Consider the following 13,171-nt stretch of genomic DNA (forward strand, 5'->3'; position numbering starts at 1 on the left):
GCTGTACCTAGCTACCTGAATGTCTGAGGGCTTCAATATCCTGGCGCACCTATAATGCCTTCATGACTCAAAGGCTGGGAAGCTTTGCTAGGGAATGAATAGTTACAGTATAACAAAATTCAGAGTCCAGTCAGATGCTAAAGGAGCACATGTCCTACGAATAGTTTTGCAGTGACAATAACAATTACGAAGTTGTTGTATAAGATTTTAGGAACCAAATCAAATAAAAATAAGAGATAGGGAAGCCATTCAATAAGACTATGTAGTCATTAGTTACTATTATCAGTGGACATTTCCTGCTCCTAAATACGTTTAGAAAATATGAATTCAAGGCTAACCTCCCATTGTATAATGAGCACAGGAAATGGAAATTATTCACTTAGATACTCCCAACAGTGCTATTATTGAATAATACTATATTGCTAAATTGCTTCAGGGGTTAAGTAAACCATGACCCTGTGGGCTGAAGTTGATGTACTAGCCCCAGTTCAACTACTCATGCCATTTGTGACCTTGGGCACCTTACTAACTCCCTCTGTGCTTCTCACTTTGCATCTCAAAATAGAATAAGACTTACCCTCTCCTTTTTCCATGGGAATAAAATGAAGAGAAATAGGGAATTAAAGTTGGAACTCTGTGCTGAAAAAATAAAGCTCAACAGTGAGACTGGCTGGTCTCACATGGGGCATATCTCTTGCAAGTCAGAACAAGAAAAGTCTAAAACAAGACCACTTCGCTCCTCAAACTCATCACACACGAGCTCAGCAGTGCAAACCAGAGAGACCCGAATCTCACTGTGTGGGTGCTAGCAGGACAGAAGCATTGGCTAGGTTCGCAGCCATCTCTCACGGGCAACACCTCTACTGCCCAACATAAGAATAGGACTTGGGACTTTATAAGCCAGTTTCACAAACTGTCTTTAGATGAAGAAAGTAGAGACCACATTCAACGACTTGATAAAATGCCAAAACCATAATCACATGACTCTTCTCTTATTCTTACCAGATTTCTTCAGCATAATTGTATTACACACATATCCAGGAAGGCATTTTTTGGATTACATAACCTGCAAATATTGTAAGTAACTTCTTTATAATTATGAGTACAATTTTAAGTAAAGATTAGAACAGTAGAATGGTCATTTTTGAAGGCTTAACTTGGCCATAGCGAAATGGTAGAAATTGGTTATCACAAAGTACTTAGATTAGTTATTATGCTAAAAGAATTATTAAAAGATTCCAATTCTTACCAGTTACAAAGGCTCTCTTTAACCTTGTCTTCTCAAGTTTGGGTCATTTCCACAATATTTTAGCATTTTATTTTTTCTAACCCTTGCTAACTTACCTATATATTTTCTTAAAATTCTAGTCTACTAAGGATGTGACCAAAAAGGACAGAAGCAAAAATAACCTACTTTTGTACTCTTAACAAAATGTAATATTCCAACACATTACTTTTGGCCATTTTGCTGGTCCTGGTCCTGGCCCTGGTGTCACACACACTAGACTTGTTATCTGTATCCCCTGGCTGTTCCTTGATTTCTCCCCACTTCTTATCCAGTTGGGTGCTTTCAGAAACAGATGTCCATATCCATAATCACCAGTAGCACCTCATATTCTAATTATATGTGACTAAAATGGAGTTTTGAGTTTGCCTAATTGACTCGCTCATGCTATTTATAGGTATCTCAGCCACAACTGCATTACAACACTCAGACCCGGAGTATTCAAAGACTTACATCAGCTAACTTGGCTGTAAGTATTCTAGCTTTTCCTTCCCCCACAAAAGATCAGTCTTGATGACATACATCAATGCTTATACTTTCCAGCTATTTATGTATCTTGATTATTATACTCATTTTTCTGACTGTCACATAATCTGCAGCTAAGCAATTCAGATAATGACATGCCAAATGGTAGTTGTGGGCAAAGAAATCTGTGCCATGCTTTTTCAGGTCGTTTTCTGAGTCCATCTAGTGTTTATCTATTCCAACACTTCTCAACCTCAACTCTGTCGGCATTTGATCCAGATAATTCTTTGATGAGGGGGGTGTCCTTGTGCATTAGGGGGTGTTTAGCAGCACCTGGGGTCTCTACCCCACTGGATGCCAGTAGTCCTGGCTCCCAGAGTTGTGACAACCAAAAATGTCTCCAGACATTCCCAAACGTCCACTGACCTAGAAAGAAAGCAAGTTAAGGACTTGTTTGATTTCCAGAACATTCACAGAAAAGTCTGAAAATATAGCTTGTGGTGTTTCATCATTTTCCAGGCTGAGACACCAGCTCTGTACTGAGGAATCTTACAACAGATGTTTGTGTTTTCTTCAGAAAAATGAACGTTGGGCAGTTAGAAGGTTCTATGTGTCAGTTTGCCCATGCCCTGTAGGTTGGCCTGGCCCAGTGGAAAGAGCCAGAACTTCAACTTCATCCAGATCCTGTGTATGCCATGGTCCTATGCTTAATGTCCCAGGCAACTTTCTTCATCTTCCCAGGCTGCTTGTTTTCTCCTCTGTAAACTATAATTACAGTTCCTTTCTAAGAGCAATGTTGTGAGGATTAAATCACAGGGCATATGTAAACTGCCACATGTAGAGTTCCTGGCATATAGTAGGTGTTCAATGTCACTCCCTTCTCCAAATCTTACCCTCAGGGACCCCTGAAAGTAAGAGGAAATGGTACCTGGTTTCAAAGGTAAAGAGAAAAGAAGGCATTTTTCCCTTTAGTCTATTTCTTTCTAGGAAAATACCGTATATCATTAGAAACGGTGATTTGAATATATGAATATTTTCACTCTTTCACCCTCAAAGCTCCTATTGACTTTGTTTGTACAGACTTTATTAAATGCATCATTTAAACACTATGAGACCAAAGAACCATTTGTGATTTCCTAAGAATTTTTTTTTCTCACTCACTCTTCTTTCAGTCCATCAGTAGGTCGAAGCATTCACCAAGCCTGTATTCAGCCAATTAATAATTCAGCTTGTGCTGGACCCAAGTATCCAGAGGTGAAGGATGTGACTCGGGTCTTGAGGTCCAGTGGGAGGTGGTTGCAGGCAGAGAAAACAATCAATATGGAGCTCATAGGGCTGGGAATTTGGAGGAAAAAGCCAGGGTGAAGGAAGGGCTCTCAGGGAAAAGGACAGGGGCCAAATGCAGACAGGCAGGAAGGAGGAGAGCAGGTGTTGGGGGAGACAGGATTGTCATGGGCCTTTTCTTGTTTCCTGGTTTAATTTCACGAATGTCTCTAATGTTGGAAATGTCTGTGATATGTTTTTTCAGAATTCTAGATGACAATCCAATAACCAGAATTTCACAGCGGTTGTTTACTGGATTAAAGTCCTTGTTTTTCCTGTAAGTGTTCATCTACCCTTCAATACATCTACTTATAAATTGCAATGACATCTAACACTAGCTTACAAAAAGAGCTTTAAAAAACCTCAAGCCTGCTAACATTTTTATTAGTCAAAACTTTTCCTGTATGTCCAGCCACCGTTACTGTGATTTCCTGGCCATGGCTCATGGTATATTTTAAGACTCCTGGTTGATTGCTTTTTGAACTCCTTTAATTTCCTTTAATCCTAAGGCATGTTTGACTTGCAGTGATTCACCAAAGATAGTATTCATTTTTATCTCCTAACTACACATAAATCTATCAGAATCTCCCTGGAGTTCGGCTCCGACTACATTTTTAACAGAGGGAAATGTGCTTTTGCCCAGCGAGAGTCACTAAAAATTCCAAAATCTTTGTCCCACCGACAGAGCTGTTCTCATAATTACATTCTCACTGTTCATTAATACACTGGAATAATTTATCAGCAGGGGATTATTATGTTCCTTTATAGTTGATTGTATAGCATCATTATTTTTCCATTTGTCAAAAGGGACCACAATATCATAAATTAATAGTGCAGCTTAACATGCTGATGGGTTGTTTTCTTTCCCCCAGTGCCCCCCTGCTATCATTTCTTAGATTTAATATAGTTTGTGATGTGGCCCTTTAATACTGTAAATGACTAATGTTCCCCTTAAGAAAAAATTCTGGATGTGGGACGCCAGAAATGATTGCAAAATTTGAAATTTACAAGGAAAATCACCATGAACTTCAAAATTATTACTCAATATATACTTTTGTTTCATCTCATAAAATTAAACTGTACAATGTTTATTCCCAGGTTATATATCATACTTTTGTGTTCATAGTTTCTTTGACACCTGCTTCCTTTTCCATGCTGTACAAGTATCTAGAGACCATTTTAAAGAGGTAGTTATGTCTGTATTCTTTATCCGGATGCATTGATTTTAGCATGCAAGTTTGCAAATTGTGGAAAGAGTATAAAAATGCTGTTCTTAAAGTGGCATATCATTTTGTTTCTAATTAACATCTTCTTTGTGTAAAGGTCTATGGTTAATAACTACTTAGAAGCCCTTCCCACACAGATGTGTGCCCAAATGCCTCAGCTCAACTGGATGTGAGTATGCATTTAGGAGCTAAATTGGTCTTCACCCAGATTAAGGAAACTAGACCGGAAGTTAATTCATGATTACATAAAAAGCCCATTGGTGATCTTCTTTCCAAAACCCAAATCGGATTATGTTATTTCCTGGTTTAAAAATCTTTTGAGAATTCCTGTGGGTGTGCAGGTCAAATTGAGACTTGTCCCTTGAGCACCCAAGTTTCCCCATTTTCTATCCTTTCCTCCACCTAGTCTACTACCCCACTCCTCCTCCTCACGTCCCTTCCTTCCTGATGCACCAAACTGCTATAATCAATTCCGCGGGCACGCATTATTCCTTCAATTTGAAAAGTCTTTCTCCTTTATTCTTTTGGTTAACTCCAACATTTCCTTCAAAAGTCAGTTTAAACATCACCTCCAGGAAGCCATCCCTGACATACCAGCCAATTTCATTGCCTGCCCCTCTGCCCCCTTTACACTTTGGGCAGACGTGCACCATGCCACCTGGTCACTTGGTTTACTTGTCTGTCCCCTACCATTCTATAAAATCTATGAGGGCAGAAACGCTCCTTGGGATTTACTTCCCAGCGTCTGTACGGTGACCAGCACATAATACCTGCTCAACACAACTTTGTGAGATGAATGTGCTAAACCATTTCCACTCCTTAGCTTTGAACCAATACTGGCTTAAAACATTTAATCAATCTACTTCATGGCTTCCCTACCACCACTCCCCATTTCCTGCCACCTTCATCTTCGTGGTCTCCTGAGACAGGCAGTATTGCCACGTGCAGTGATCTCTTGCCCTGTGAAATGCTGATTGTACTGCCCTCCAGAACTCTTCTTATTGTCAAATCAGGGGACTCGATACTCATAAGATGATAAAACTGTAGTACTTCAGCTTTTGATCCTTTCTGAGCTAGCTTTACAATTACTTGTTACAACTATTAGGGGCCCTTGTGTTTATTTACTGACATCTATCTATCTATCTATCATCTATCTATCTATCTATCATCTATTTATTATTTATATACTGTTATCAAAAAACTTTTAAGGCAATAGAGGTCTCATGTAAATGTGCCACTGCTGAAAGGGAAATAATAGTCTGAAAGGCATGAGAATAAAACTTGTTAAGAATAAGTGACAAAAAACAACTTAGAGAAAACACATGAGCACATCTGCACAAGGAGAAGCAAACAGGAAAGGGTGAAGGTAGCAGAAAAAGATCAGGGCCCAAGCCTGTCCCCAAAAATGGACATCAGCAACCAAGAGGAGATCGGGAACCAGCATCAAAACCCTGGGTTCTGGGATACTCAGGGTCACTCGAGGCTCCCTCAAACACTAGGGGAAAATGTAGACACCAGTGAAAATATATCATTAGTAAGATTGTCTGATTGTACATGGAAACAGGCCTTCAAACCAAGAGGACAGAGAACTGAGAGGTCAGACCCAAAAAACCCCGAAAAGGCAGAAAAAACTGTGCCCTGGCCAGGCTTCTCCACCCTCACTTGCCATCAGTAGGGCTATGCTCTTGACACCTCACTGTTATACTTGTGAAATGTAAAAATATTTATTCCCATTCCATTTAGCAATATTTGGACTTTTAAGAGAGCATAGTGTTCATTATTTTAATCACAGTATTTTAAGGCTGAAAAAAATACCAAGTTCCTACAAGACCACCTGGATGGCTATAAAATAAAACTTAAAAGGGAATGACAAAAGGATTGGTGATCTTAGCGTTAACGTGAGAAATGTTCAGAAGCAGCAAAATAGCAATTGTTATATATGGGGAAGATTATAGGATGCAGACTATAAAAATAAGTTAGGAGACTTGGCGGGAAAGTCGCTTCTGTCTCTTTCCTTGGTGCTGCTAGAAGTGGTAATGTCAGAGTGCTCCCGAGAGGGGTTCCCTGATCATGTGGGATGCGACTGTCATAAGGGATTCCCAGCAGGATGTCATAATTCTGCCAGTGCTTCTCCAGTGTCAGCACACGTCACAAACATCATGAGGACCAGTTAAGACCTCAGTCCATTTGCAGCGATATGGATGGAACTAGAGTATCATGCTAAGTGAAATAAATCAGTCAGAGAAGGAAAAATATCATATGATCTCACTCATAGGTAGAATTTAAGAAACAAAACAAATGAGCAAAGGAAAGAGAGAGAGAGAGAGAGAGAGAGACAAGCCAAGAAACAGGCACTTAACTATTGAGAACAAACCGATGGTTACCAGAGGGGAGCTGGGTCTGGGGGATGGGGGAAATAGAAGATGGCGATTGAGGAGGGCACTTGTGATGAGCACCTGGTGTTGTATGGAAGTGTTGAATCACTATATCACATACCTGAAATAATATAATACTGTATGTTAACTATACTGGAATTAAAAAAAAAAAAAGACCTCAGTTCTAGAGTAGGACTGGGGTAGAGCCCTAGAGTCTGCATTTCTAAGAAGGTCCCAGGTGACACCGAGGGCTGTCCCAGACACACTGGAGCAGGACTAACTCAGCAGCAACATCTCAGAGGCAAGGTAGGAAGAGTGGTCATTTCATTTCTGGGTTTCAGCACCAAAAGCAAACAAACATAAAACAAAAAACAAAATAAAAGAGAGCAGTCGCTTTCCATCATGCAGCTGGATACATATCCTGACTCCAGTGTTCAGTATCTGGAAGATAAATTTGCCTGAGTTTCTCCTTTGGCAAAATAGAGATGAAAGTATCTATGTGATGTCAGGGGAATGTGAGAATATAAGGATCTGTGATGACATGGTTTAGAGTCTAGGCTTTAGATACAGACAGATCTGGGTTAGAAGGTCAATTCTACCATTTACCAGCTGTGTGACCAGAAATTAAGTGAATTCCCAAGAGCCTCACATTCCTCATATGTAAAATGCAGGGGGAGGGGGAAGAAATAATATCAACTTTGCAGGAGTGCTGTTATGCACTCAGAACAGTACCTGACACCATAAAAGTCTAATAAATGGTAGTTACCGCTATTATGGTGGCAATGTAATTGTAATTAATAGCATGGTATCTAGCACAGAGAGACACTCACAAAATGTTGGGCTGCCCTTTCCCTCAATTTTATTAAGTTCGAACATTAATTGGAAGGGGAAAAGAGCATAATATTAATTATATTATTATCCCTATGATAGGGAGAAAGCATAAAAATTGGAATGAGGTAAAAAAAATAAAGTTCAGAACCATTATATCAACAAAAAGTGCCTGTAGACGTATGATTTGTGCAAAAACATTAAAAATATTTCTCCTCCATGCCTTTTAGGGATTTGGAAGGCAACGGGATAAAATATCTTACGAATTCCACCTTTCTGTCATGCAATTCACTCACAGTGCTGTAAGTATACAATGGAAATCAGTAAAGGAGGGGAAACCCAATAGATTTGGAGTCAAAGAAAACACTGACAAGGAATTTTAAAGTAGTGTTTTGTTTACAGCCTTGGTCTGAAACTGCAGTCCTAGAAAATGCACACACAGATTTATCGATTTTGATGGTGGGGCCCAGCCTTCAATTTAGCTGCCCAGCATTTAGGTCTCCAGCTGCTCTCCTTCTTGCTGAGGGCAATCATTATTTCCATGCATCCTCTCAGCTGAGCTGGCGTCTAACCCTGTGATCACCAAGAAAATGAGATAATGTGTGTGAAAACGTTTAGCTATACAACAATTAGCTATTACTTCCAGCGAACAGCTATCCCTTGATGCCTCTTCTTTCTCTTTAAAGAAACAAAAATAATAATTTTATTCTGAAGGGAAGAATATCCAATGCATTCTGATTTGCCAAAGATTCTGATTGGTGATTCCGATCGCTGATTATGTTTTTTTAAGGGTGTGGGGCGGGGGGAGGTACGCACGTGGATCGGCTATGGCACATTTGCACTGGTAAAAACACAAGAATTTTGCTTTCGTTTTATCCATAATTGTCCACATGTAGTAAGCAGTTAGTGATGTTTGATGGTTGCACATGTGGTTGGAAAAGAAAAATTGAAGTATATGCATTTGTAGTAGTCTAACCACTGTTTTTCAACAAAGTAAGAAATAAGGTTGTTGCCAGGCTATGTATTCATCAATCAGATTGCAGACTAGCGTATTTAATGAGAAAAGAGGGGCTATCCCACTGAGGAGATGCAAAGAGTTTATTCCTTTTCTCATAGATAATGAGAGAGAACACTGGTAAACTGAACAAGTTCCACTGACACCTTCTATTTTATAGCCCCACCTAGCTTTTCAATCCCCGTCACTCTCATGATCACATTTGTGAACACCTCTGTAAGGCAGCCGCAGACCTCCTCTTTCTACCGAATGTCTTGGAGAATTCCATTTCTAGACAAAGGAAATGTAAAACCACTGTCCTCCCCACCACCACCCAATTTCAAATCCATGTGTGGCCCCAGAAACCGCTATGGGGTTGGTTTAAGCTTTGTTCTTTCTGGCCTTTTCCTAAGGAATGTGCCTTACACAGGGATCCTCTCAAAGCCTACTGTAATTAATCAACAGCATCCAAATTTGACATCCGTGTGTGTATATTGGGAAATGAATACTTTCTGAAATAATCAGAATCCAAACAAAATGCAGCTTCATAGACCACACTGAGCACCTCAAATTACCTATGGCAGCATTTCCTAGAGAGAACACTTGGATATATCCTTGGTGAGAAATTCGTGTCTTATGTTCCACACCAGAACCTTCCTTTGAGATTTCAAAGGAGGCCTTATGGAATTACCCCCGGATCAGCGGCATCTCCCAATGAGAACTGGTTCTTACAGCAGACACAAACCAACAGTGCTGACTCTCACCATGTCTTACAGGTTTCTGCCTAGAAATCAAATTGATTTTGTTCCAGAGAAGACATTTTCTTCATTAAAAAATTTAGGAGAACTGTAAGTAGCATTGTCTACTAGGAAAATAGGATTGCTTCTTCCAAGATTATAAATTTAAGTGACTAGGGAGGCTGCTTTTTCACTAGTGGCAATCTAATCCTGGCAGACTCCTGGATGTTCAAAATCAATTAAGAAAACCAACATTATCCTAAAGTCAAAAGCAAGTTAAAATCAAGCAGTGGGCTTAATACGGATTTAGCCTACTCTAATTTCTCTCCTTATTTTCTTTGGGTGATTTCGTGTGTGTGTGTGTGTGTGTGTGTGTGTGTGTGTGTGTGTGTGTGTTGGAGCAAATGAGTTTTCCAGAGCTCCTTAAACTCAAGGATCATTATCTCTAATGGCTGGAGTATAGTTAATTCTCAATTAATGGTTGCTAAATGAATGACTGACTGAAATCATATTAATCATGACTGAACAAAGGAACAAAGATGCTTATTATCCCTTGAGAAATTATGAGTTCCAGAGCAGATGAAGCAAACACAAATGTCTAGAATGATTGGATTTATTGAAAAATATTTTGAGAGCTCATGCAACTTTTTCTGTTCAAATACACATTTTGTGGAACTAAAACTTTTAAAAGTATCTGTCTTGCTATTAATCCATTGCTACCCCCACAATTGTGTATCACTGGAAGTTGAAACTAAGTGTGTTACGTGACAAAGGGGGTGACTTGGGTACAGAACTCCTCCTCCTGATCTGAAGACTAAAAATGGAAATTAATGTCTTAATTAACCTCTCCCCCATTCTTTATACCTAGCTTCAAAATCCAGGAAGTATTGGGAAAATAACTCAGTAAGAGTAACTTGAAAACCAATTCATGAATAATCAAGATAATTCAAATGAATTTATAAATTTCACAATTAAACCCACCTATATTTACTAAGTGCCTGGTATGTGCAAGACACGGCATTAGAACTAAAAATATTGTCATTTTATGGCAAAAAGTGAAAGGCAGCTCCCTCAGAATTGCTCACTCATTCTTCACGAGGGCATTCCTGATGAGACTTCAGAGGGTTGATGGGGACTGGGGTTATAGGGTAGAACATGCCAGCAGCCCAGGACACGCAGGAGCATATCTTAGGTACAAACTTAAGGAAACAGCGGTACAGAGTCCACATTTTGAAAAATATTCTAATCCTTTTTTTATCCTACACTTCAGCAGAGCCACACACGTTCCCACCCCCCCAAAAAAGAGCCTGATTAGGAGATATTCGCTTGTTTTTTTAAAACATCACCAATAATCTATTCCAATCCACTGCTCATCGGTAAGTGAAAAGAAATTCAGAAGTTTATAGAATTAACTTGAACAAGACACTTTTACTTCCTGAATTTACAAAAATGTTCGATAATTTTACCATGCCTTCATGACAGCAAACCCTGCTGGAGAGGAATAAGCACATTTAGGTGAGGCCACTAAAGTCCTTTCTTCCAAAAGGCTGTACTTTGTTTTTCAACATAGCACTGAGCAGGCTGTTTTCTAACTGCACAAAACACCGTCATCTTGCTCTGTTGTCATGCTCTCTCTGACTCATGCGTACCTGCAGTTCCTCTTCTCACCTGCAGCCCCAGATCAGAATTCCCAGCTGGCAGGACATCTACACTTGGATATCATGATAGCACCTCAAAAGTAATCTGTTACAATTAATTTATAGATGACCTTTACCCTCTTGCCAGCTTCTTTTCCTGAACTTACCATCACGGTGGTATCGGCATTCTTCCTGGCAGCTGGGCTGGAAGCCTCTTCCTTTCCCTCCAACCCTCTTTACACTTCATGTCCTACCAGATGGTGAGACCTGCCCGTGACCGTCTTAAGCCCTCATCAGCTTTCATTTGGTCCAGGGTCAAAGCCGCCAGCCTGGCCTCCATCATTTGACTCTCCAAATTTTCATGATTCTGACAGAACTATCATCCCATGAACCAACCAGAGCATAGTATGCCCCTGTCCTGCTTCATATTCTCACTCCTCGTTGCCAACTTTCAATGTTAATGCTCAGAAGAATCACAAGGGATACTGGATTAAAATGCATATTACCAGGCTCCCTCCCAGAGATTCTAAAGTGATAGTTCTGGAGTAGGCACCAGGAACATGCTCTTTTTATAAGCATCCTCTTCGGTTCTAATGCCTGGACTATGCTCTGGGAGGTTCTGCCTTGGAATGTAGTCACAGCCTTTCCAGTTTGTCTCCATGCTCATTTCCAGGCTCACTTCCTCTACATCTCCCTTTACTTTCCATCCTCCACTCACACGGGACCATTTGCCAACACCAGAAGATGTCACTGAATTTCAAGTTTGTGTTTCACTGATCCTGCTTAACTCTCACCTGAAAAGCTGTTCTTCTTTTAACTACCTATGAAAATCATAAAGCTTTGTTCAAACAGTTCCTGATTTCCAACTCCTTCCTGTTTTTTTTTTATCAGTACTTCTATAATAGCACTTGCTTCATTCCTTCCCTGTTTTATAATCTCGTTGTTTATTCTAATTGTGAACTTCTTTAGAGAAAGACCTAAGTCTTAGTTATTTGTAACTCCCACATATCCATCAGCGGCTCCAAAGCATCACAAATAGATGAGATCTTTTGTTTGAGTCTTAAGTAATCGCATGTCTGTTTCGCTTTTGAACATCTTCCCTTCAGAAGGATATTTTGGACTCTTGAAGAGTCCTGATTCCTTCTGATATGAGCAAATCCTTTTCTACATTCTGTAGAAGCACTTCCCTATGATTCTTCATGGATTGGGCAGTCCTATTATATTTCATTCTAAATTTTCAATTTCTTTATAAAAAAATAGTACCATATCAAAATAGATTTAAAATGTGTGAACTTGTCAATTCAAGATTATCTGGGCAGATAATACGTGGCCACTACTGTCTTAGCAGAAATGCAGAGTAAGTAGAAGACATAGGTCTTGGCTTCAGAAAGCTTGTCATACAGTTGGATAAACAAGATATCACATACTTGAACCAAATAAGAATCACAGAAATAATGAATGGTCGAAGTGTACAGAGAGTACCTGAAACAGAGGAAATTAATCAAAGTAGACATTGAAGCCAGGTTGGGAATGTGTTGGAGAGACACTCAGAGGAAATTCCAGACAGGAACTGGATGAGCAAAATGTCACACGTCTGAAAGTGATGGAAAACATATCCATTTGGCTGACTCACACAGCCTTGTTTTGTAACAAGTTATCAGGTTGGTTAAATTGGATCATATTTTCTGTTACGTCAAATGGGATGATGATAATTGTGAGGAATAATAACCATGTCATTTATTTCCGATGTAATTGTGTTGGGTTTTCACTGTCATCAACAGGGACCTGTCTAGCAATATGATAATGGAGCTACCACCCCACATTTTTAAAGACCTGAAGCTTCTACAAAAACTGTAAGTTCTTCTTCCCACCATCAGCAGATTTAAATGGCAACATCTTGAGCTTCCAAAATAATAACATCCTGATGCTTCTTTCCTCCCTCTTTCTAATGGTACAAAAGGAATCTGTCGTCCAATCCTCTTTTGTATCTCCACAAGAACCAGTTTGAAAGTCTTAAACAACTTCAGTCTCTGTAAGTGAAATATAACAGTATGTTGATTATCATTTTAGTGGATATACTTTACTTGGAACCACATTTGTTTTTAAATGGGTAATTTATATAGAGAGGGCTTTTTATTTGAGCATGTATCATCAGACAGTTGTGAATATCATTGTTACCAGCGACTATGTTCTGAATGACAACAAAGCCATCCAATATGTTGTGAAGAACATTTCTGTGTCTGAAGCTACGTATACCGGATTCACATGGAAAAATCTCATCCTGCAGTCTTCCCAAAGAAT

The 13,171-nt window shown here is 39.5% G+C and overlaps 1 protein-coding gene across 1 annotated transcript in view; it reads left to right on the forward strand.

The window, feature by feature from the left end:
- Window positions 1–13,171, forward strand: part of RXFP2 (relaxin family peptide receptor 2) — a 250,704-nt gene that overhangs the window by 223,557 nt on the left and 13,976 nt on the right. Inside the window, exons 7-14 of the mRNA XM_034663781.1 lie at window positions 1,006–1,077; window positions 1,683–1,754; window positions 3,279–3,350; window positions 4,397–4,468; window positions 7,733–7,804; window positions 9,273–9,344; window positions 12,652–12,723; window positions 12,831–12,902. Coding sequence (XP_034519672.1) covers window positions 1,006–1,077; window positions 1,683–1,754; window positions 3,279–3,350; window positions 4,397–4,468; window positions 7,733–7,804; window positions 9,273–9,344; window positions 12,652–12,723; window positions 12,831–12,902 — 576 coding nt within the window. The remainder of the gene's footprint in view (window positions 1–1,005; window positions 1,078–1,682; window positions 1,755–3,278; window positions 3,351–4,396; window positions 4,469–7,732; window positions 7,805–9,272; window positions 9,345–12,651; window positions 12,724–12,830; window positions 12,903–13,171) is intronic.

This window comes from Ailuropoda melanoleuca, chromosome 7, assembly GCF_002007445.2.
Source record: "Ailuropoda melanoleuca isolate Jingjing chromosome 7, ASM200744v2, whole genome shotgun sequence".
NCBI classification, from domain to species: Eukaryota; Metazoa; Chordata; class Mammalia; order Carnivora; family Ursidae; genus Ailuropoda; species Ailuropoda melanoleuca.